Here is a 25,517-nt window from a genome sequence, read left to right on the forward strand (position 1 = left end):
AAGACTGCTAAATCTGAGTACAGGAGAGTAGTCAATCAACCAAAAATTGAGTGTTTTAGAAAACTGCCCAAAGACACGAACTGGAAGGGTGTTTATAATGCTCATGACATGAATGAAAAATACAACACATTCATGAACAATGTCAGTACCATGTTTGAAAACTGTTTTCCTCTAAAAATTACTCAAATTAAACAGAAGTTATAATAAAACCATGGATTACACAAGGAACAAAAATTTCCTGTAAGACAAAAAGGAAAATGTATCTGTCGACCAAGAATAGCTCCAATGCTGACGATTTAGCTAAATACAAGGATTACCGTAAAATATTAAAAAAAGTAATTCAGGCATCTAAACAAGTGCACTATGAGAAGAAGATAGCAATGTCAGGGAACAAAATAAAAACAATATGGGATATAGTGAAAGAGGAGACTGGTAGAACTAGAAAGGAACAGGAGCAAATAGCACTAAGGGTAGGTGACACATTAGTAGCCGATGGGCATAGTGTGGCAAATCTATTTATCAAGTACTTTATATCCGTTACTGATAGAATGGGATTGTCAGGACCTGTAAGTAATGCCTTTGAAAATCTGAAACTAGCCTTTACAAATAGCTTCAGGTGCATGAATATGTCACTCGCTTCACCAAAAGAAATAACTTCCATAATAAAATCTTTAAAAACAAAGCATTCTAGTGGTTATTATGAAATATCAACCAAGTTAATTAAGGCATGTTCTTGTGAATTTAGTACAATTCTTGTTACTTGTGTAACCAGTCAATTATAACTGAGACATTTCCTCACTGGCTAAAATATGCAGATGTTAACCCTCTATTCAAGAACGGGAATAAAGAGATACCATCAAACTACAGACCGATTTCACTTGTGCCAGCATTCTCATAAATTTTAGAAAAAATAATTTACAGGCAGCTTCTCAACCATCTGACCACAAATAACATATTATCAAGAACGCAGTTTGGATTTCTGAAAGTTTCTGATATCAAGAAGGCTATTTACACCTACAGTGAAAATGTACTTAATTCATTAAATAACAAGTTACAAGCAGCAGGTATTTTCTGTGATTTGTCAAAGGCATTCGATTGTGTGAACCACAACATCCTTTTAAATAAATTAGAATTCTATGGTGTCACAGACAGTGCTGCAAAATGGTTAAAGTCATACCTCACTAACAGGAAACAAAGGGTGTCAGTGCAAGGGACTAGTGAATTAAGTCATCAGTCATCATCAGAATGGGAAGAAATTACATGTTGTCCCCCATAAGGATCCATCTTTGCTTTTTCTTGTGTACATTAATGATCTCTCATCAGTTACACTGCCAGAAGCAGAGTTTGTTTTGTTTGCAGATGACACAAGTATTGCAATAAATAGTATGTCGAGTGTATTTTTAGAAAGATCTGCTAATGATATTTTCGTGGATATTAATAAATGGTTTAAAGCCAACTCACTGACATTAAACTTCGAAAAGACTCACTATATGCAATTCAGAGTCTGTAAGAGGTTTCCACTCAGCATATGCATAAAGTACAAAGAAGAGCAGATAGAAGAGGTTGACAGTCTTAAATTCCTGGGATTACAACTTGATAATAAATTCAGTTGGGAGGAGCACACCACAGAACTGCAGGAATGCCTTAACAAGTCTGTATTTGCAATTCGAGTGTTAGCAGACATAGGCGACATAAAAATGAAAAATCTTGCATACTTTGCCTACTTTCATTCCATAATGTCATATGATCTAATATTCTGGGGTAACTCTTCAAGCCAAACAAAAGTTTTCAGAGTCCAAAAGCATGTAATACGTATTATTTGTGGAGTAAATTCACGGACGTTCTGTAGAAACCTCTTCAAAGAACTGGGTATTCTAACTACTGCCTCTCAGTATATTTACTCCTTAATGAAATTTGTCCTAAATAATATATCTTTTTCCAACAAACAGTTCAGTTCATACATACAATACCAGGAACAAACATGATCTGCACAAGGACTTAAAAGCACTTACTTTAGTTCAAAAGGGGTCCACTACTCAGGAACACTCATCTTCAATAATTTGCCAGCAAACAAAAAAAATTTAGTTACAAATAAAGATCAGTTTAAAAGGAGCATGAAAGATTTACTAGTGGCCAACTCCTTCTACTCCATTGACGAATTTTTTAATAGAAACAAATGATTTATTGTATATATTCATACTATTAGTATTCTTATTTCAGCTAAAAAAAAATTGACATGTTCCACATTCACGAGGATCTCCTCAGCACGGATCTATGGAACAAAGAACTAATCTAATCTAATCTAATCTAACAGAGCATGGAAAGAATGATAGTTTGAATGCTTCTGTGCGTGCAGTAATTATTCTCATCTTATGCCCATGATCCTTATGTGAGTGATACATGGGGCATTGTAGAATATTCCTAGAGTAATGATTTAAAGATGGTTGTCGAAAACTTAGTTAATAGACTTCCTTGGGATAGTTGAAGTTATCTTAGAGTCTTCCAGTTCAGTTCCTTCAGTATCTCTGTGACACTCTCCCTTGGGTTAAGCAAATGTGTGACCATTTATGCTGCCCTTCTCTGTATACAGTCAATATCCATTGTTAGTCCTATCCAGTATGGGTCCCACACACTTGAACAATATTCTAGAACTAGTTGCACATGTGATTTGTAAGCAATCTCTTTTGTAGACATATTGCACTTCCCCGGCATTCTGCCAGTAAACCAAAGCCTACCACGTGCCGCCTTACCCAAGACTGAGCCTATGTCGTCATTTCATTTCATATCCCTACAAAGTGCTGCAATCAGGTATTGGTATGAATTGGCCAATTCCAACTGTGACTCACTGATATTATAATCATATGATTCTGTGTGTTTTCATTGTGTGGAGTGCACAATTTTTCATTTCTGAACATTTAAAGCAAGTTGCCAATTTCCGCACCACTTTGAAATCTTATCAATATCTGACAGCAACCATCTCAGCTATTTCCAACAACTTTCGTTTTATTTCCATTCCCGTTTTTCCCACATAACCAATCATTTTTTAGCAGCTTCCCACATGTTTAAACGTTATTATTTCTTCGTCAAACAATTGTTAGCCTCATTTTCATAATGTGCCAGTACATAACCAGTCCTTTGAATACATTTACACGCAGTTTTTTCGAAATTTTCCTGAATTTCCCCACCCTTTAACGTGTTTTGGAGACAACACAACTACCTAACCTTTGCACCCATTGTTGTTCACCAACCTAAGTTCAGCACAGAATCAACATAGCTCATCTCAAACCAACACTTTTTCGACTTTTTTCACACCTTCATCTGCTTGGAGAGACCTTCATCTGGTCTGCTTGTGTCTGTGTATGTGCGGATGGATATGTGTGTGTGTGTGTGTGTGTGCGAGTGTACACCTGTCCTTTTTTTCCCCTAAGGGAAGTCTTTCCGCTCCCGGGATTGGAATGACTCCTTACCCTCTCCCTTAAAACCCACACCCTTTCATTTTTCCCTCTCCTTCCTTCCTTCCTTCCTTCCTGACGAAGCAACTGCCAGTTGCGAAAGCTTGTAATTCTGTGTGTGTGTCTGTGTGTTTTGTTCATGTGCCTGTCTGCCGGCGCTTTCCCGCTTGGTAAGTCTTGGAATCTTTATTTTTAATATATATATATATATATATATATATTCACTTTAACCTCATGTTACCCTTTCCACCTTCTAATAATATGTCAACCTCACAACATCCCTACAACAACCCCATTAAATTTTATTTACATTCCCTCCACAAACATGCCTTCACACTAGCCAGGTTACGCTCCCATATTTTATTTACTCAGGCTTGTCTGACATTTGGCATTACCCCCAAAGGCCTCATCTCTGGCTGCAATCATTCTTTCCATCAGTCCTTATACCAGTTCCAAACTGCACAATCCATAGCCCTCACCCGCCTAATCCTTCACCTATACATCGACTCGGCCAATGAACACACCCATCAACTCCTATCACAAATCAAAGTCCTCAATCTTTCCTCTCCCACATCCACACCGGCTGTTCATAGCATCCTCCTACAGGCCAACCGCAAATTAGAACAGCATTCCACCCTCCACCTCAAAAAACTATCCAATCTCCTGGTTTCCCACCACCGGAAAGGCAACTCGCTCACCCTCCACAACCTTTCCTACAAACCTCAACCTCCTCTCAATGCACACAGACCCAGTCTCTCCCATCTACTCAATCTCCCACTTCCAGCTCCACTCCCCCCAACACCTCAAAATTCTAGTAAACACAATCTGGAACCACAACACCCCAATTCAGTAGTTAACCTTTCCTCCAAACCTCCCTCCCAATCCGAAACCTCTGTCCTATCCAAAGGCCTCACCTTCAGCCCCACTCCCAGATTAAACCAAACTGCCCTTGTCAAGGATTTACTGTCCTGAACTCATAGTCTCTGCTGGAAATATCACTTTTCCACGAAGAAAAATAATCCTGATCCAACTCCCCAAGACACTATCCAAATTGAACCCTGCCTGGAACAGTTTCATCCTCCATCACAGCGGGACCCACCTCCTCTTCCTCAAAATCACCCTCTCCAAACCTTCCAGGAATTTCTCACTTCCAACCTTGCCTCTCAATCTTTCTTGAAAAACCTTAATCCTACTCCCAACATCACCACAGCCGAAGCCCAGGCTATCCGTGATCTGAAAGCTGACCGATCCATCATCATTCTTCCGGCTGACAAGGGTTCCATGACCGTGGTACTTGATCGTCGGGAGTATGTGGCTGAGGGACTGCGTCAGCTTTCAGACAACTCTACATACAAAGTTTGCCAAGGTAATCCCATTCCTGATGTCCAGGCAGAGCTTCAAGGAATCCTCAGAACCTTAGGCCCCCTACAAAACCTTTCACCTGACTCCATCAAACTCCTGACCCCACCGACACCTCACACTCCTACCTTCTACCTACTTCCTAAAATTCACAAACCCAAACATCCCAGCCGCTCCATTGTAGCTGTTTACCAAGCCCCCACAGAACGTATCTCTGCCTACATAGATCAACACCTTCAACCCATTACATGCAGTCTCCCATCCTTCATCAAAGACACCAACCACTTTCCCGAATGTCTGGAATCCTTACCCAGTCTGTTACCCCCAGAAACCATCCTTGTAACCATTGATGCCACTTCCCTATACACAAATATCCCACATGTCCAGGGCCTCGCTGCAATGGAGCACTTCCTTTCACGCCAATCACCTGCCACCCTACCTAAAACCTCTTTCCTCATTACCTTTGCCAGATTCATCCTGACCCACAACTTCTTCACTTTTGAAGGCCAGACATACCAACAATTAAAGGGAACAGCTATGGGTACCAGGATGGCCCCCTCGCATGCCAACCTATTTATGAGTCGCTTAGAGGAAGCCTTCTTGTTTACCCAAGCCTGCCAACCCAAAGTTTGGTACAGATTTATTGATGACATCTTCATGATCTGGACTCACAGTGAACAACTACTCCAGAATTTCCTCTCCAACCTCAACTCCTTTGGTTCCATCAGATTGACCTGGTCCTACTCCAAATCCCATGCCACTTTCCTTGACATTGACCTCCATCTGTCCAATGGCCAGCTTCACACATCCGTCAACATAAAACCCACCAACAAGCAACAGTACCTCCTTTATGACAGCTGCCATCCATTCCATATCAAACGGTCCCTTCCCTACAGCCTAGGCCTTCATGGCAAATGAATCTGCTCCAGTCCTGAATTCCTGAACCATTACACAAACAACCTGAAAACAGCTTTTGCATCCCGCAACTACCCTCCTGACCTGGTACAGAAGCAAATAACCAGAGCCACTTCCTCATCCCCTCAAACCCAGAACCTCTCACAGAACCACCCCAAAAGTGCCCCACTTGTGACAGGATACTTCCCGGGACTGGAGCAGACTCTGAATGTGGCTCTCCAGCAGGGATACGACTTCCTAAAATCCTGCCCTGAAATGAGATCCATCCTTCATGAAAACCTCCCCACTCCACCAAGAGTGTCTTTCCGCCGTCCACCTAACCTTCGTAACCTCTTGGTTCATCCCTATGAAATCCCCAAACCACCTTCCCTACCCTCTGGCTCCTACCCTTGTGACTGACCTTGGTGTAAAACCTGTCCTATGCACCCTCCCTCCACCACGTACTCCAGTCCTGTAACCCGGAAGGTGTACATGATCAAAGGCAGAGCCACGTGTGAAAGCACCCACGTGATTTACCAACTGACCTGCCTAAACTGTGACGCTTTCTATGTGGGAATGACCAGCAACAAACTGTCCATTCACATGAATGGACACAGGCAGACAGTGTTTGTTGGTAATGAGGATCACCCTGTGGCTAAACATGCCTTGGTGCACGGCCCGCACATCTTGGCACAGTGTTGCACCGTCCGGGTTATCTGGATACTTCCCACCAACACCAACCTATCCGAACTCCGGAGATGGGAACTTGTCCTTCAATATATCCTCTCTTCTCGTTATCCACCAGGCCTCAATCTCCACTAATTTCAAGTTGCCGCCACTCATACCTCACCTCTCACTCAACATCATCTTTGCCTCTGCACTTCCACCTCGACTGACATCTCTGCCCAAACTCTTTCCTTTAAATATGTCTGCTTGTGTGTGTGTGTGTGTGTGTGTGTGTGTGTGTGTGTGTGTGTGTGTGTGTGTGTGTGTGTGTGTGTGTGTGCACGCGCTCGAGTATATACCTATCCCTTTTTCCCCCTAAGGTAAGTCTTTCCGTTCCCGGGATTGGAATGACTCCTTACCCTCTCCCTTAAAACCCACATCCTTTCATCTTTCCTTCTCCTTCCCTCTTTCCTGACGAAGCAACAGCCGGTTGCGAAAGCTCGAAATTTTGTGTGTGTGTGTGTTATTTTATTGTGCCTGTTTACCGGCACTTTCCCGCTTGGTAAGTCTTGGAATCTTTGTTTTTAATATTTATGCAGCTTCTTTCAGACAGTACTTCATTATAGATAATTTCATCATAGATAATTTCATCATCTGTAAAAAGACTGATATTACTATTAATATTGTCTGCAAGGTCATTAATATACAGCATGAACAGAAAGGGTGCCAACTCACTTCCCTGGTGCACACTTCTACATCTGACAATTGATTCATTCATTCCCGTAGCATTCATTTTGCATGCATAGTGTGTAGTTGTCTATTAGGCAGTCCTGTTTCAATTCTGACTAGGAGTTTTACCCCCATATCTTAAAGAATCAGTCATTGGTGTTTTGCAGATTTGGGAAGCATCGGAAAACACTTGATGCACCTATACAACTGGGACGTGAAGATAACATGTCAAGAGTACCTGAGGTGGCTGGTGGAGAGAGGGAGGCAGCTCGTAGAGCAGCCCAGGAGGAACAGCGACGTATTCAGGAGCAATACCAGCGACTGGTGCAGCGCCAGCGACAACTTGAGGTTGCCCAAAAACAACAGCAGCAATCACAGCAACAAAATTCTCAACAACAGTATCAGCACCAAAACAATCACCAACAGCAGCAGCAGGTTTGTCTACTACTAATCAAATATGTATGCACAGAAACACCTACTTATTTTAATTAAAGTTATGTATAAAATATTAAATAATTATTTTTTTATTTATTACATCTCTTACAGAATCAAGTCACCTGTATTATATTTACCTTCAATCTATAACTAAAATAATGGAGAATTGAGCTATTGACTAGTAAGTCCATGTTGTTTGTCTCTCTCTCTCTCTCTCTCTCTCTCTCTGTCTCTCTCTCTCTCTCTCTCTCTCTCTCTCTCTCTCTCTCTCTCTCTCTCTCTCTCCCGTGCACCTCCCCCGCCTGCCCCCTCTTTCTTTGTCCGTGGGCACCTCCCCCGCCTGCCCCCTCTTTCTTTGTCCGTGGGCACCTCCCCCGCCTGCCCCCTCTTTCTTTGTCCGTGGGCACCTCCCCCGCCTGCCCCCTCTTTCTTTGTCCGTGGGCACCTCCCCCGCCTGCCCCCTCTTTCTTTGTCCGTGGGCACCTCCCCCGCCTGCCCCCTCTTTCTTTGTCCGTGGGCACCTCCCCCGCCTGCCCCCTCTTTCTTTGTCCGTGGGCACCTCCCCCGCCTGCCCCCTCTTTCTTTGTCCGTGGGCACCTCCCCCGCCTGCCCCCTCTTTCTTTGTCCGTGGGCACCTCCCCCGCCTGCCCCCTCTTTCTTTGTCCGTGGGCACCTCCCCCGCCTGCCCCCTCTTTCTTTGTCCGTGGGCACCTCCCCCGCCTGCCCCCTCTTTCTTTGTCCGTGGGCACCTCCCCCGCCTGCCCCCTCTTTCTTTGTCCGTGGGCACCTCCCCCGCCTGCCCCCTCTTTCTTTGTCCGTGGGCACCTCCCCCGCCTGCCCCCTCTTTCTTTGTCCGTGGGCACCTCCCCCGCCTGCCCCCTCTTTCTTTGTCCGTGGGCACCTCCCCCGCCTGCCCCCTCTTTCTTTGTCCGTGGGCACCTCCCCCGCCTGCCCCCTCTTTCTTTGTCCGTGGGCACCTCCCCCGCCTGCCCCCTCTTTCTTTGTCCGTGGGCACCTCCCCCGCCTGCCCCCTCTTTCTTTGTCCGTGGGCACCTCCCCCGCCTGCCCCCTCTTTCTTTGTCCGTGGGCACCTCCCCCGCCTGCCCCCTCTTTCTTTGTCCGTGGGCACCTCCCCCGCCTGCCCCCTCTTTCTTTGTCCGTGGGCACCTCCCCCGCCTGCCCCCTCTTTCTTTGTCAGTGGGCACCTCCCCCGCCTGCCCCCTCTTTCATTGTCAGTGGGCACCTCCCCCGCACACACGCGAGACAGACATCACCGCCCTCACCTCGCCAGCCTCCCCCCTGGGCTCCATCGCCACTTCGCTGTCCTCCTCCCCCCCCCCCCCCCCCCCCCCCCACAAGCTACGTATCCACCTCGCCAGCCTCCCACCCCCCCCTCTCCACCCCTCTCAGGCTCGTAGACACCTTTCGATCTCACCCCCACCCCCCCTTCCGGACTCCATCGCCACCTGTTAAAGTAAAAAAAAAGCTATAGGAATCGAAGGCAGTGAGTTAAGAAAATCATTCACAAGGGCTATGAACAACTCGCAAAGCAACTGTCCAGTCCGAGATATTCAAACCTGTTCTGAAGTTTTCGTATATAAAGAATACAACAAAAGAAACACACCGTCAGAATTTTAGCTGCTAAGATGTTGTTGTTGTTGTGGTCTTCAGTCCTGAGACTGATTTGATGCAGCTCTCCATGCTACTCTATTCTGTGGACGATTTTTACCCTCCAGTTCTAAATTGTTGATCCCTGATGCCTCAGAACATGTCCTACCAACCGATCCCTTCTTCTAGTCAAGTTGTGCCACAAACTCCTCTTCTCCCCAATTCTATTCAATACCTCCTCATTAGGTATATGATCTACCCATCTAATCTTCAGCATTCTTCTGTAGCACCACATTTCGAAAGCTTCTATTCTCTTCTTGTCTAAACTATTTATCGTCCATGTTTCACTTCCAAACATCGGGGGCGGTTTGGCTGCTAAGATACATTGCAAGTATTATATTTTTAAGTCAATTTGCCAAATTCATATATTCCCAAGCAGCTGGAGAAATGTACACCCCACTGTAGTTGTAGTAGTGCACTTGAGGTTAAGTCATCCTGTCTGCTCCCTGCAGACACTGCATGCATAAAATTATAAGGTCCTCAATTGTACACATTTCTCCTCTACCAATACGTCCATTAGTACTTTGCGTTTCATGGGTTTGCTATAGTTCAGATGGTGCCTAAGATTTTTAATAGATGTATGAGAAAACTTACTCCCTTTTCTCAACAGTTTTCATACTGTTTTTTTCAAAAGAAATGCAGTATCACTTCCTGAATCTAAAAGGACTTTCACTTTTAGGCTTTTTTATGTTGAATATTGATGATCTTTGTTCTTCTTGCCATACCTCTTTCTCTGACATGGAATCTGGTTATTTTTCTTTCTGTTTTTGGAACTAGTTTTTGTGCAGACAGTGCCTTAAACTCATTTTTAATATAGTCATGTATAATTTTTTCAATTTTAGAATCCTTCTTTATCATTTCTTTTCTTGCATTTTCAACTGAGTTGTATGGTCCATCACACTTTCTGCTTCTTTCTGTCACCATTTCCTCAATTCTAGTTAAGTTTCTGCATAGTGTTTGCAGATTGCATTCTACTCATGTGTTTTCTTCTTCAGATGATTCTGCATCCACTCAGATTTCCTCCCTAGCAGGAATGATTGTTTTAGATTGTTCCCATAATCCTGCTTTCAATTCGGAACTTCTTTCCTGGTTGTTTGCTCCTGCTTTTTTTGCATACGTGAGGGTTGTACCAAAAGTAAGGCTCCCAATGAGCTACAGCCTTGAGGGAAGGTGCTAGGCTAAATCCGACAACAGTGCCATGCACAGTGGTTCCCCCACTGTCGAGTCCACCCATCCACGATTCGCTACATCACTCAGTGTTGTCATGGCAGCCGTCAGAGATGGAAGTGTTGATCACCGCCCCCACCAAGTGTGAGGTTCGTGCAGTAATTCAGTTTCTCCACGCAAGGAAGTTACCATCCATAGAGATTAATCGGTAGCTGACTGAGGTGCATGTCTGTTGAGGACATCAGCAAAGGGTGCAGGGCTTTTGCTGATGGTCGCACGGAAGTTCATGATGAAGACTTGAGTGGAAGACCACCGGTTTCAGATCAACAGTGAGCTGCTCAGTGATTGGAGGGTCACTGTCCGTGAACTTGTTGACTGCATTCCTGAAGCTTTCCATGGCACAATTGAAAGAACTTTAACAGAAACGATGGGTTATCACAAGGTGTGCGCTCACTGCATCCCCCGGATGCTGACTGGCGGACACAAGGAGAAACGCCTTGACTGCTTGCAAGTGTCTTCAACAATGTGAGGGGAGAGGCAACAAGGAGAAGTTGTTGGACTCTATCGTCACAGGATATGAAACTAGGTGTTCCATTACACACCCAAAACAAAACAACAATCTCGTCGGTGGCGTGACTCCAGTTCACCACCAGCAAAGAAATTCAAACAAACACAGTCAGCATGAAAGATTATGGAGACTGTGTTTTGGGATCGGAAGGGTGTACTCCTCATTGATTTCATGCAACCTGGGATGACAATAAACTCATACAGATATTGTGAAACATTGACCTAACTCCTGCGAGCTATCGAGAATCGCCAGAGAGGACGATAGGAGGGAGTAGTGCTTCTTCATGACAACACTCGACCCCACGTGGCTTGTCAATCACAGGAGCTTTTGAAGAAATTTGGGTGGACCGTTATGCCCTATCCCCCGTGCAGCCCCAACTTAGCCCTATGATTATCACCTCTTCCTCAAGCTAAAGAAACACTTTAGGTGTCTAACACTTAGAGGGACGATGAAGTCCGAGCAGAGGTCACACGCTTCCTCAATGGGTTGGTGTGAGACATCTTCGACTTAGGAATACAAAAGTTAGAGCACTGTCTTCAAAAGTGTGTCAAAAAACATGGAGACTATGTTAAGAACAGACTAAAGTGTAAGCTTTTCAATGATGTATTAATTAATAACAATAAACAATGTTTTCTATTTGTAAGAAATATGGGAACCTTTCTTTTGGTACAACACTCGTAACTATAGGGCCTTTAACTTACCTTATTTTCTCCTGCCATTTCTGCTGTCCTTTTATTAATTCTATAAGCTCTTCCTTCTGTTCCTCCTGATCTTTCCTTAGGATATCAGTGAAAGCATTATGTTGACTCTGTATTCCCACTTTCCTGATACCTTTAGCCTCCTTTTGTCACTCTTCACATGACCCTAAACAAGGTGTGCTGCTGTACATAATACTCTCCCCCATTTTAATTTCACTACTGTCTAAAAATCCCAAGTCTTTAGATATGTCTTCTTGTTCCACTTTGCTTTCCTCCTGTCCCTTATTTACCCCACAAAATAGTCCATTTGGCTTTGCTATATTGTTACTTAATGTGATAATAGCTGAACAATTGCCTCCTTAGCTCAGATATATGTGTAAAATAAAGTTTTAACACAGTTCACTACACATGCCAAGAAACCAAAGAACATGACAGTTCCAAACAAATACTCTATGGCAGTAATGCTACGCAAGCTACGGCAGCTCTTCAAGCGATACATACATTTCATCATCTTGCACTGCTATAGTTGTGTTGTGTGACACGCTGTACAGCATTAAGGCATTTTTGTTGTTTCTTGCTTTATTACTGTTTTGTGAATACATTTCATTTATTTATTTCACTGTTCAAAAATTCTGCTGTTCTTGCTGTGTGATCCACTATTCTGCCTCTCTGCTTGATGGTGGGGATTGTCTCACCTATTGTCAGCACACACCACTGATTCTCTTGCTATCTCTGTTTTAATTTCAGTATCATTCTCTCAGTTTGTCCTCCCCACAAACTTCTTCGCTGAAGACTGTCTTGTTGCGGACTCCGTGTCTAAGGTATCGGTGCTGTTGGAGGAGTAAATAGCAGGTAGTTGTGTACTGAGTCACTCTATATGTCGATCGTTTAGAAAGATAGGTAACTCCTCAAAAACCACAGTTAAGTCAAAAAATATTTGTTATAATGACACTGGTTCTTTATCACAGAATAAATACTGGCACTTTTTTCTACTGCACTAAGCATACAGATTCCCATTTCAACTTCTAACAGTAGTAGCATTGTATGACTGCTAGTCATGACAATGATGTATGAACTACTTGCGCTCCTCAGCTCAAAAATTAAAGGTCATGTGATGGATATTGTTATTATGCTGATTCTTCATTACATGAAATATCCCTTTTCCATGGGCATCAAACAATTTCAAAAGGGCGAAAGCCTTAGAAAATGTTGAAGTTTGCCGTTAAACTATATAAACTAACTTCAAACTGATGTTTCCTGAGTGAAGGTATTTAAACTCACGTTTTTCTTTTCATTACATAAATTTTATGTTATTGTGTGAATGAGTTCATGTATTGCGATTCGCTTGCTTTAGTAATGTATGCTTCCATAGGTCACAAGTGAAGCTACAGAGATCTTGTAGCAAAATCAGCAAACTAGGGGAGTCAGCATAGTGTCCTCTACTCGCTACACTGTAAGATCAATATATTTGTAACTTATGGGAAGCACACATCTTGGCAGAAGTTAATTTCAGCTATTAATCCCACTCACAAATCGCCCATTGAGAAGGAGGCACTGGCTAAACACAAGAAGACAGCATGCTCCCACCTTCATAAAACACAGATTGTTCCCCTCCCACCCATGCCCCCTCCGGTGGTTCACACAACTTCCTTTTGTTCCCTTGGATCAAAAAGAGCCAGAAAGATCATTGTTTTCAGATAATTGAGGCAATCCAAATGTTTTAGAGTGGACACCAAAACAGCCTTGTAGTTGCTGACTTTCTGGGTACACCTCAGAGTGCAAGACTGGGAACAACAGGGGCAGCAGATTATTGATGTAAGAGTGTCACATTTTGACATGAACTAATACACTGATTATATATCTTCAATAAATTCCTTGTTTTTGATGTTGGTCTTGATGATTGAATAATTAAAGATATTGATAAAAAATTAAATTTCATAAATAATATTTGTAATTGAAAAGATATTTATCATTCTGAGAAAAATGAGATACTGAATCACCTTCTATGATCTATCACCATGTCATCTAAGGATGTATTAGGGGGTCAACCTGGCAAACAAAAACAAAATTGAGAAACATGTAATGTCACAGAATACCACTCGCAGTTGACTCTGGCTGTATGGAGTGCAAGTCTTTGTTGTCTGTGGAGTGGTGTCAACAGTAAACAGTGCTTGGCCACTTGAGATCTGAGACCAGCTTTTAATGATTTGTCCCTGATGGTTTGTGGTGTGACACTCACTCTGCAAATTCAATCTGGATTTGAGCTATTGCCATCTATCTCTGAGCCTGTCAAATAACCATACAATCATTTCATGGTATAGTCTTTCTGCAATAACTTCTACCTACTCTTCTTGCCACACTGTTCTCATGAGTACCTCTTGTTACCACTATTTCTGCAGTCATTGCACTACACCCAATGATCTATGCCATCTGTTGGTATCTCTCTCCCCATACACCAATGGTTCAATCTTCCTCAATGTCTGAAAGAAGGTAATAAGCTTATGTGCACATCTTCCATCCATTTCGTATTGCAGTCTTCATTTGATAAGTTCCAATAATGTTAGACACTGCACTGAAAATAAGCCCACATAAGGATGAAATTTCAGTCATCCTATCTCACAAGATGTGGAAATTCTGGAGTATCAGCCTGGTAGCATTAGGTAAAGGTGTCCGCGTTGTAATGTTCACCATTTTTGTCAGTGTAGTTGAGGCATCAAGTGGATGACAGGCACATAACAAACAAGGTTGAAAACATTTCTGTGCTTCTGTACAATGTCCTCCTATAGAGCTAAGTAATACAGAAATGAGTAGTTACCTTTACGCCTCCCATTACTTTATTCCACCCAGGACTTAGCATTCAGATTTATAAATAGAGCTGCCCATTAAAGAATAATTTCTATGATGGTCTTTCTTTGGGTTATCGTAATATGTGAACCATTATGTTTAAAAAGTGTCAATTTTAAGGTGAATGTTAAATGAGAACACATTTTGAAATGTTCTCTAAAAGTGCTATCATCTTCCAGGACACTGCCAACATATTCCAAAACTAGGGAGGGTTCTGCTACACCAGTTTGACTGGAATATATTTTACCATACACATCAGTTATAACGTCATTCAAATTTAAAATTTTGTAACCACCTAAAAGCACTACAGTAACAGTGCCATGGCACTGTTAGGCAAAAATTCTGAAGAAGTTTAAAGGCATTATTTATTTATTTTATGTTCCATAGATCCTGGAAGCAAGTGAATTGCAAGGATATGGAACCTGTCAAATTGTGCATAGTTCAAGCATAACTTGTATAAATACATACAATAAAGATACAATGTAAATAAAATCAATAGACAACAGCACAACCAATAAACATAAAATTGTTTTTCACATATTAAGGATAAGTAATATATATGTGATATGGAATGTGTCTGATTGTACACACCTGAAATATATCTTACATAAATGCTACAAAAAGATACAATGTAAATAAGATACCAACTAAACAGCAGCACATTCAATTAACAGGAAGTTAAGTCTCAGAGCCTGCATTTGTATTTTACTAGCCTACATAGGGTAATTTGGTTTCCTTGATTCAATAGACTGGTCCTTTTATAACTGCATCACTCCATTTCTCCAAACCTTTTTAGAAATATGTCTTACTATTTTTAGTAAACAGTACAATGATAATGACCATACAATATATTAAATAGCAGCAGCAGCAGCAGCAACCCCCATCTTTGCACCACAACTCAGAAACAGGAGTTGATGGACATCAAAGAGAAGGTTCAAGCTCATCTTCGTCAGGACCATCCACCCAGTCACAGTCGCGTACAGAACGCATTCATCAACTCCGAGCTCAACATCAGCGCAAACATGCTGAGCGACGTGGACAGTATCCTCTTGATGATCGGGAAGAGCGATATGAAGAAGCAATACGCCAGGTGAGATTACTTTAATTGATGTGCTGAAAAACTGCATTGCAAAATATTTACAATAGTTAATTGATACCCTAAAGTACTTTACTGTATTGTTGTGTTACGAAATATTACATAAGTGTGTGTTCTGCCAGCTGTCGGTGGAACATGATAAGACTAGATATTTTCAGAGAGATATGATCTTGTACATAGCATCACTGATATTTGTGAGACCCACGTTTCTCCTGGCGTACACAATTTTCGAACAACTTACTGGAATTCAGCCAGGTCACATTCACAGTGGCCACCAATATTGCCATATTTGACTCCTGTAATGTGTGTAGGGATTATATAAACGATTTTATTAAGGTGTGGGAAAATTGTCAGGTTGACAGCACATCGGAGGTGATATGGAAATACAAGCTTTGGGATTCATACTCTTTCCTGGGTGTTAAAAATAAAAATAGCTGCCAGTAACACCAATAAAAGGACTAGAGAGACTGCAAACAGATGAAACAAAGAGCGGAATTGAAGCAAATGCAAAATACAATGAAACCCCTGTTTTACATTTTCATGGGGTCCAGTCTTAAAAACTGCAAAACTGAGGAAAATGCAGAATCAAGGAAAATGTAAAAGCACCAAAATACAATCAAAAACATGTGTAATTGTCATATATGATTGAAAATTGTAATCCTTGCAAATACATTGTATAAAATCTGTATAAGTGAAGGACATTAAATAATACAATGTTTACGTAATGGTTTGTGTTAATTCATTTCATCAGTTCTTTAAAAATCTCAGATGTATAACAGCAAGTAAAAACTCATCAGAAAATTGAAACTGTTATCTGGGTAAAAGGTAATCGAGCTGTATATCGACATACTATGACCACAAATTATAATAAAAACACGTTTTTGTGACATTTTTCCTTTGTGTTCACCCAGAAAAAAAGTAAAAATCATTAAACATGATGAATTAAATCAGAACCTGTGAAGTATAGTGAAATGTATTGGAATCTAACATGTGAGGATGTGTGTTTCCCTTCTGTAGCCAATAGCAGTTTAATTGGGTCAAGTAAACTTCAAGCCATATACACACTAAGCTTGAAACATGTTTCCATCGACTTGATATGGACACCCTTTGGAAACATCCATCCATAGTAATGTCTGTACAGATCAAATGAAACAATGTTTTAGGCCAGCTATCACATGACACCACTGAATGGCATAAGTGTATGGTCATATGTTGCATTGTGTTGTCTGTTGTGTAGTGTTGTTAGGTGTTTTGTTCTGTCTTGCTGTATTAAGGATTTCTGAGGGCAGGGGTGATGGTGAAATGCAGTGGACACGGCAACAGATGGTTGAGTCATTGACTGTTGTGCCAGGCTGACAGCTGCTTGTGGAATATACGAAGGTTTTTTTTTTAATTACTATATTGGCAGAAATTCCAAATTGTTTGTTGATATCCAAGTGAAATTATGGAAACTGAAGCTGTCTTCCATATTCACTTCCTATAGGTAGCAAGGTTTTCCTGCCAATTGTTTTGTAGTATGTTTTCACTCACCAAAGACAATGACTGTATGGAAAACTACAAATCAATTTCATACAACATCTAACCCAATTTTATCAACCAGCTATAACATTCATATTCTTCCGTGTCACAAATATTTCACTTGTTGTGAAACCACACACACATTCCCTTATAGAGGTCTTGCTCCAACTGAGATTCTTCTGTCACTAACACATCCATAAACATCAACTTGAGACTGTAGTGATCAACAAATCAATAGCCTCATTCCTGGTTGCCTTCACAGTGCCACCGTGTCATGATTACATCAGTTTGTGCAAAAAGTAGTGTGAAACGTACTCGACCCATCATTACGCAGTGAAGCTAAATGTTGCAAGTTGTGTTGGCAATACTAATTGTGGATTACATCAGCATTTCCCCTGTCATGTCTCCCCTCTCCATAGTGGCCTAAAATATTTCCTTAACTCTATCATCACCCACTGTGTGAACCGTCTGTCTTTTGTGCCACTTATAACTCATTCAGTTGCCTCAAATGTCAATAGGAAGAATGCAGAATGAAGTCAAGCGAGACATCAAGTAAGCAAGTAGAATTGAGTAAACTTTACTAGGAAGAAACGTAAAAACAGGGAATTTTTAGCACTGATCTTACGGGGGTTTTAGAGGAGCTAAGAATTTATGGTGTAGAATCATGAAAAACGTAAAATCAGAGAACATAGAATTGAAGTTCCACTGTTGTATTTTTACAAAAGGAAGATGTCAAAGAGTCAGAGAACAGCAGTTTTGATCAAAGAAAGACTGAATTAGTGAAGATGCTGGGCAAGCTAATGATATCAAACAACGGAAGGAAGAGTGGGAGTGTGACATTAAAGATATTCAGTGAAGATAATGGAGAACAGTAAGTGTGTCAGTCAGTTTGAATTCAGTAACTACTATATATTGTAAGAGGGACTAAGTACAGATACATAGACTCAAAATACACCAGAGATCTTAGTATAAAAAAAAAATTGAAAGTGATACATGTTCCTTGAAACAAAAAGAAAAAAATTGAAATTGTCAAGTTTTTGCAGAATTATTAGTGTAAATTAAGGCAGGGCAAGATCATGTATACATAACAGATCAGTTTGTAAATACTGTTGTTAGAAGTGATAACCAACTCGAAAGTACAGTAAAATAAATACCTATTTTTTCAATGATGATACAATACATATATTATTATCATAAATTTTGCCTCACTAATTTTTATTAAGTATGGGATACTGACCTGCCAGTTTGGACTTTTCAACCTGCATTCTAATTCTCTTGCAAAAAAGGAAATGCAAATACCTGCCAAAACAACAGAGAAAACATGCCTGACAATTCTTAGAAAGTATATAGTGTATATTCATTCCTTTACCGATTCCACACTTCCTTAGTTATTGAGTTAGTTCTCATCCTCCATAAACTGTTCAGTTTGCTGCTGTTTTCATTGGTTGCATTTGTTTACATCAAGACTCTGTCGGTGATATAATGTTTGTCGGGCTTCTATTATTTCTATAATAAAATGGTATGTATTTGCTGCTTATTTTCATTTTGTGGTCAATTAGCTGTATTATTTGTATAAATAACAATTTGCTAACGTTAATCATCCATTGTATGACTTACTATTCTGCACCTAACTGCTATTAGCTCTTTGTTCTACTTGTAACAGTTTTGTAATTTGTTTTGCAGAAATATTTTAACTATGCAAACTTTAAGCCAAAAATGCTCTTTTCATTTTTTCCAATTCATTGTGAACACATTTTTGACAAATCAACAAATATTAAAATGTTGAAATAAACTTGAATGTTGAAAAATGTTGAATTTTATGATGTTAATGTTGCTTAAGAAATATCTCAATAGAATAAAAAGAATTATAGTGTCCCATTTAAGAAGAAAATGTTTTACGCATTATTAAGATAGTAACTGAAAACGGAAACTTTAAATAACTTATTTCTCCTTGTTTTGTGTGAGTTGATTTTACTGTAATTATTATTGCAATAAGATTTTCCTCTGAAGCAGCACCTTGACCGGCCAGAGGCGTCACATGGCCGATCAGCAAGCTATGACCTGTATGGTGAGATGACACGACCTGGTAGCAGAGTAGGCATCACAGATCCGGCAAAGTTTTCACACTATGTGAATTATGAGGAAATTCAACAACATCTCAAGTAAGAATTTAGGAATTTTTATTTTACCAAATATTTTTAGTAGTATTTCATGTTTGTCAGTCTTGTTGTTGAATTAAAAATAAACTTCTAATCGTAAAAACTGTCTTGATGGAAGCATATGGTGGTTGGTAAATGCATTCACTACTGGATTGTACTTTCTTTTGGTGTATGGCCATGCAGAACAATGAAAACTGTAAAATCATTCACTGAGTAGAATGATACCTAAATTTAATTTTCTGCAGAGAACAGAGTAAGTGAATGAAATACTGAGAACTTTATGTTAAGGTGTCTTGGCTATAGATACAGGCTAATGATTTGGCATGGAAAAATAAGTGTAAGTGTTTCCAAGAAAAGGGGAGAGGAAATTGATATTGGCTTGCCATGATGCGCAAGGTGAAAGTGATGTAATTTAATGTGTTTTATGTAGGAGATCTTCAGTGTTTCGAATGTAAGGTAACTTCCTGAGGGATTACCAGAAAGAGTTCATCTATACAATAATGACAGAATTCTTGTAAAAGAGTCGTCTTTAAAATGTGTCATCTTTACCATGTGATTATTCACTATGTGTGCTGTAATTATATTTATTTTTTATGAATGATGTGTGAGCAATCAGAAATAAAAAATTTAAGAGGCGTATGTAGGCCAACTGAGCTAATCATTAACTGTAAAAACATTTCTCCATCAAAATGTTGTTTTCTTCTGATGCAATAAGAATAGCTGATTTATTTCTTGTAAAAGTATATTTTAAGTACAGAATTATAGCTCTGTATGAAGTCAGTTTGTGTTGCAGAAATTCAAAGAAGCATATCAAATCACAGTTAACTGCTAAATTCTCTCTGTCTGCTGGTCTTCCTCATAGTTAGAGAAATAGTTAGGTAGAATACCAGTCCATGGAAATGAACTGTTCATTTCATCAAAACATTTTCAGTAACAGATATACACTTGCAATGAATATTAATAATTCAGGAGACTGTGCCATTAATTAGGCAATACACACAGTCAGAAAGTACTACATTTGTGAAACAAGGGAGGAAAATATGATTTCAGAATTTGTTGCTCTTCTTTCAGTTTTGAAAATTCAGTCTACAGAGTGTGATTAACTGATTTTAAAAATAACATGTTTTGGAGCTTCACATATTTAGCACATAGCCAGGTACTTGAAAATTCCATACTGTCACAAATATTTTTGTACATACCTGTTTGCGGAATGCACATTTTCCTACATGATGACAACTTCGGAATAGACTGCAGCATGCACTTATTGCTTTATAAAATTTATGTTTTTTGGTGAAGGGAGGTGTGAACTGTTGTTTCTCTCCTTGCTACATAGTCTGGAATGCTCGGGTTATCTGCACGGAGCATGCACCATTATTTTATTGGTTTTATGCTATCAGAATGAATATGAAACAGTTTATGTCTGTTCTTGTTATCTGCGTAATACTTCATCACATTCATGCTTAAGAAGCAATGAAATTTGCTGCCATTAAAAGCATAATGTACAGCTCTGAAGTTAACACCATTTTATCAGCTGCAAAAACCAAGAAGTTGAGAAATGTAGTTCTTCATGTAATATTGAGCATTCTGGTGTCCATCAGAATGAAGTTAACAATGAAAAGAGGTTAGTTTTATTTTAAAAATTGCAGCAACACATCAGACATTATAACTGGTTTCATGTGCCATTTTGAATACAGTACTTTGTTTCACTCGTTGTTTGTAAAAATGCTCTGTTTTTCCAGTTTCTTTTAAAATTGAATTGACAATGTTTGTTTTTTGTAACTAACATTCAAATCAATTAACCATTTCTTCCTTCTTTTCTTGGGTGTTGCAAGCAAACGCAAAGAACAGCTCTCTGAGGTTCAGATAATGCAAATGAGACTCCAGGTGCAGCATCAGAGATTTAAGGTGGAAGAAGAAAGGTATGGTGCGATAATAATTGAGAAAAAAATGCATCTGGCAGTTCTAACACTTACATCAATGAAATTATTTTCTTTATTATTGTGTTCCTTAAGCATTCCTCAATTGGACAGTGCTGCATTTACTAGCAAAGTGCTGTTTCTGAAAGATCTTACAGCATCTTCCCAGCCTACAGTAATATCATAGTGGTATCCGATGCTAAATTACAGTGATGACCTGATTTTATTAGATCTATTTAGTCTGAGATTATAATCATATTAATCAGCAAAAAAATTGTTGCTGGCTGTTTGTCATTACAGATGATGACAGTTTTCATTAATTAATTATGGAACTATGATCACAAACAGAAATTGTTTGAAATTTCAGTAAACTGTTACTTTTACATTAATTGTAATACTTATTTGGATTGGTGATGCTGGTATTAGTAAGCTATCTTTTAGAAAGTAAATTTTAATCAAGTATTCCATTTTATGGCATCTCCATCCAACAAGCAGTCAGCAACTGTAATTATTTATTTACCAGTATGTAGTGCTGGTGTAAAAGTAAGAAATAAGAAACGCTTAGACTTCATTGCACATACTTCAGAAAAAGACAAGCACTCCATGGATCAGTGTTTTGCTTCCTGAAGCATGCAGTGCATGTTTATCCTCTGTGCATGCTTTACATTTCTTTTGTTAGTCATGTTTGCTTTCTCTCTCACACACACACAAAGTAAATAAAAGTAAAATATTCATAGAATGCACAGAGTGCTTGGGATGCCTTATCTCCTGCACTGTAGAGACTAGATGACCATAGCATTGTAGTATTCAGCCTTGTGCATGTTTTTTTCCTGGTGAACAGCATTTGTCTGTATACTAAGCTTCTCACTGATATGTAAGGGATCAGTATCAGTACTAGTGGCACATAAATCTTCCTTTTCATAATATTAGAAAAAGAGAACTATCAACTGTTCCTTGACAGAGGAAAAAGGGAGCAGGAGTAACAAGAGAAGGAAGTAAATTGTCGATGGTGCCAGTGAAAGACAGATCGTCCAGTTGTTACTTGTAAATTCTTACTTTACTGTTCTTTTCACTGTAAATCCAAAACAAAGAAAACTTTGTATTCTCAATGTCACTTGTATACTCTTTCATCTGAATATTTATGATAATATTTATTTTTCTTAAGATAAAGTACAAATTAGCCACATAATTTTGTATTTGTTTTATTTATTTTCTTTGTACTAGGGAGGGAGAAAATACGTTCTTCCTAAAGTAAGACGATTGTACCTGTAGTTGTAATATAATTGATGAACTCATGACATACAGATAGCATCTTTGATTAGTAATCAAAATGCCATGAGTTCGAGGCTGGATCCCAGCCACTACTTAAATTTTGAATAAAAATCCTCATCAATAAAGCCTGCCAAAGACTTTTGGATCAAGTTACCCTCACTCTTCCAGTGGTCTTGTTGAAGAGGTTCAGAGCACTGTCTTGCCCTTTTGGTATGGAAAACTGCCTCCAAAAGGCAGAATAATCAGTGAAGATCAATAGCATGAGGATGTAGAAGGCAATGAAAACCATTGCATTAAAAAACACATAATGTGTATCCCCAGGATATATGGCTTGTAAATGTAAAAGTGTGTCAATGATATTTACATTGGCAAAAGATTCTGTATTAGTCCCTATTTGGATCTCTGGCAGGAGATTGCTAAAAATATGGAATAATCAACAAAGTCATAACATTCTATGAGTGAGTGTGGAATGTCAGAAGTTTGAATGTTGCAGGAGAGCTAGAAAATCTGAAGAGAGGTGCTAAAGCTCAATGTAGATATAGTGGGGGGTCAGTGAAGTGAAATGGAAAGAAGATATGGATTTCTGGTCAGATGAGTATAGGATAATATCAACAGCAGCAGAAAATATATAATGGGAGTGGGATTCATAATGAATAGGAAAGTAGTACAGGGAACGAGGTAATGTGAACAGGTCAGTGATAGTATTTTTCTCATTAGATTTGACATTCTCATTAGATTTGATAGTAAACCAATGGAGATGATGATAGTTTAGATATACACACCAATGTCGCAAACAGATGATGAAAAGAAGGTATATGAGGATACTGAACAGGCAATTCTGTGATTGAAGGGACACGATGATCTAATAATTGTGGGGATTTGGAACACAGTTGCAGGGGAAAGAACAGAAGAAAGAATTACAGGAGATGATGGTCTTGGCAGTAGGAGCGAGGGAGGAGAAATACTAATTGAGCTTCATAATAAATTTCAGATAGTAATAGCAAATACTATGTTCAAGAATTATAAGATGATCTGAGGTATTCTTGGTAAAAGACCCAGAGACACAGGAAGATTCCAGCCTGATTATATCATTGTCAGACAGAGATTCCAAAGTGAGATATTGGATTGTAAGGCATACCCAGGAGCAGATATAGATCCTGGTCATAATTTAGTACTAATGAAGAGTACACTGAGGATTAAGAAAATTGCACAGAAGAAAATTGCACAGAAGAATCAGTCTGAAAGGGAGAGGGATACTGAAGTACTTGGGCGTGATGAGACGCATTTGAAATTTGCTAAGAATGTGGACATCACAGTAAGGAATATCACAGTAGGCAGTTCAGTTGAAGAGGGGTGGACATGTCTAGAAAGGGCCATCACTGATCTTGGACAGTTAGACATAGGTACAAGGAAGGTAACTGTGAAGAAACCTGGGGTAACAGAAGTAATACTGCAATTATTCAACGAATGGAGGAAGTAGAAAAATGTTCACAGAAAGACAGGAATAAAGCAATGTAAATCACTTAGCAATGAAATAAATATGACTTACAGGGCAGACAGTGTGAAATTCTCCAGGAAAAATGTGAAGAAATCAAAAGTAAATTATCATTGGAAGGACAGACTCAGCATATAGAACAGTCAAAATGACCTTCAGTAAAATTAAAAGCAAAGGCAGTTACTTTAAGAGTGCAATGGGAATTTCACTATTAAATGCAGAGGAAAAAGTGGATAGTGGAAAGAGTATATTGAAGGCCTCTGTTGGGGGGGGGGGGGGGGGGGGGAATTTATCTGATGACATGATAGAAGAAGAAACTGTAATCAACAAAGAAGAGACAGGGATTCCATTACTGGAGTCAGAACTTTCAAGAACTCTGAAAGACTTGAGATCTAGTAAATCAGCAGGGATAGATAACATTCTGTCAGAATTTCTACCACCAGACTTTCAGAAAAATATCATCCACATAATTCTGAAGACAGCTAGGGCAGATAGATGCAAAAAATATCACACAACCCGCTTAACATCTCTTGCAACCAAACTAGTGACATGAATGACCTACAGAAGAATGGAAAAGGAAAAATTGATATGATGTTAGATGATAAGTTTGACTTTAGGAAAGGTAAATACACCAGAGAGGCAGATCTGACTTTGCACTTGATAATGGGAGTAGAAGTTTTGAGAGAAATAGGAGTAGGTTACCGGGAAAGATTGTGATATACAATATGTAAAATGCTGATTAAAAAGGGTGTAGACCACGATGCTGTACTTCACCTCTGCTGTTTCATCAGTACATTGGAGAACCAGTGATAGAAATAAAAGACAGATTCAAGAATGGGATTAAAATTCAAAGTGAAAGGATATCAGTGATAAGGTTTGCTGATCACATTGCTGTCCCGGCAAAAGTGAATTATAATGACAGCATTGTTGAATAGAATTAGCTGTCTGATAACAGAATATGGATTTGGAATGAACTGGGAAAAGATAAAATCAATGAGAAATAGCAGAAATGAGAATAGAGAGAATCTTGACCCAAACATTGGTGGTCATGAAATACATGAAATTAAGGATTTCTTCTTTGGGAAAATAACCCAAGTTCAACAAAGTAAGGACAACATAAAAAGCAAACTAACACAGGCAAAGAGGGTATTCCTGGCCATTCTCTACAGAATTATTGGTGAAGAAAGGAGCATATGGAATATACTGACCAGAAGAAGACAGCATGGTATGACATGTTATGGCATCTGAGGAAAACCTCCATGGTAGTAGAGGGAACTATAGAGGGTAAAAACTATTGGGGAAGACAGACACTGGAATATATCCAGCAAATAGTTGAGTGTGTGGGGTGCAAGCACTACTCTGGAGAGGAATTCATGACAGGCCACACCAAATCAGTCAGAAGACTGATGACTTGAGAACAGAAGGTAACATACATATTTTATCAGTGTGTCTTAGTTAATTTTAGGACTAGTGATCAGCACTTGTCATGTCTGATGCTTCATAAATGCTTAAGTTCATAGGCTACCATGGCTGGTGTCATTTTGGTTGAAATAAGAGGATCACGGCAAGTTGGTCAAACCA

At 39.7% G+C, this 25,517-nt stretch overlaps 1 protein-coding gene across 13 annotated transcripts in view; it reads left to right on the top strand.

The window, feature by feature from the left end:
* The window catches only part of LOC126354218 (partitioning defective 3 homolog), a 468,105-nt gene that overhangs the window by 428,616 nt on the left and 13,972 nt on the right, over window positions 1–25,517 (top strand). For 6 of the 13 annotated variants that reach the window (XM_050003695.1, XM_050003686.1, XM_050003688.1 and 3 more), the window contains 4 exons: window positions 7,268–7,535; window positions 15,340–15,570; window positions 19,105–19,256; window positions 21,086–21,172. In XM_050003695.1, coding sequence (XP_049859652.1) covers window positions 7,268–7,535; window positions 15,340–15,570; window positions 19,105–19,256; window positions 21,086–21,172 — 738 coding nt within the window. The remainder of the gene's footprint in view (window positions 1–7,267; window positions 7,536–15,339; window positions 15,571–19,104; window positions 19,257–21,085; window positions 21,173–25,517) is intronic. The other 7 variants (XM_050003694.1, XM_050003698.1, XM_050003699.1 and 4 more) reach the window with 5 other exon arrangements.

The sequence above is a fragment of the Schistocerca gregaria genome, chromosome 3 (assembly GCF_023897955.1).
Source record: "Schistocerca gregaria isolate iqSchGreg1 chromosome 3, iqSchGreg1.2, whole genome shotgun sequence".
In the NCBI taxonomy this organism is placed as follows: Eukaryota; Metazoa; Arthropoda; class Insecta; order Orthoptera; family Acrididae; genus Schistocerca; species Schistocerca gregaria.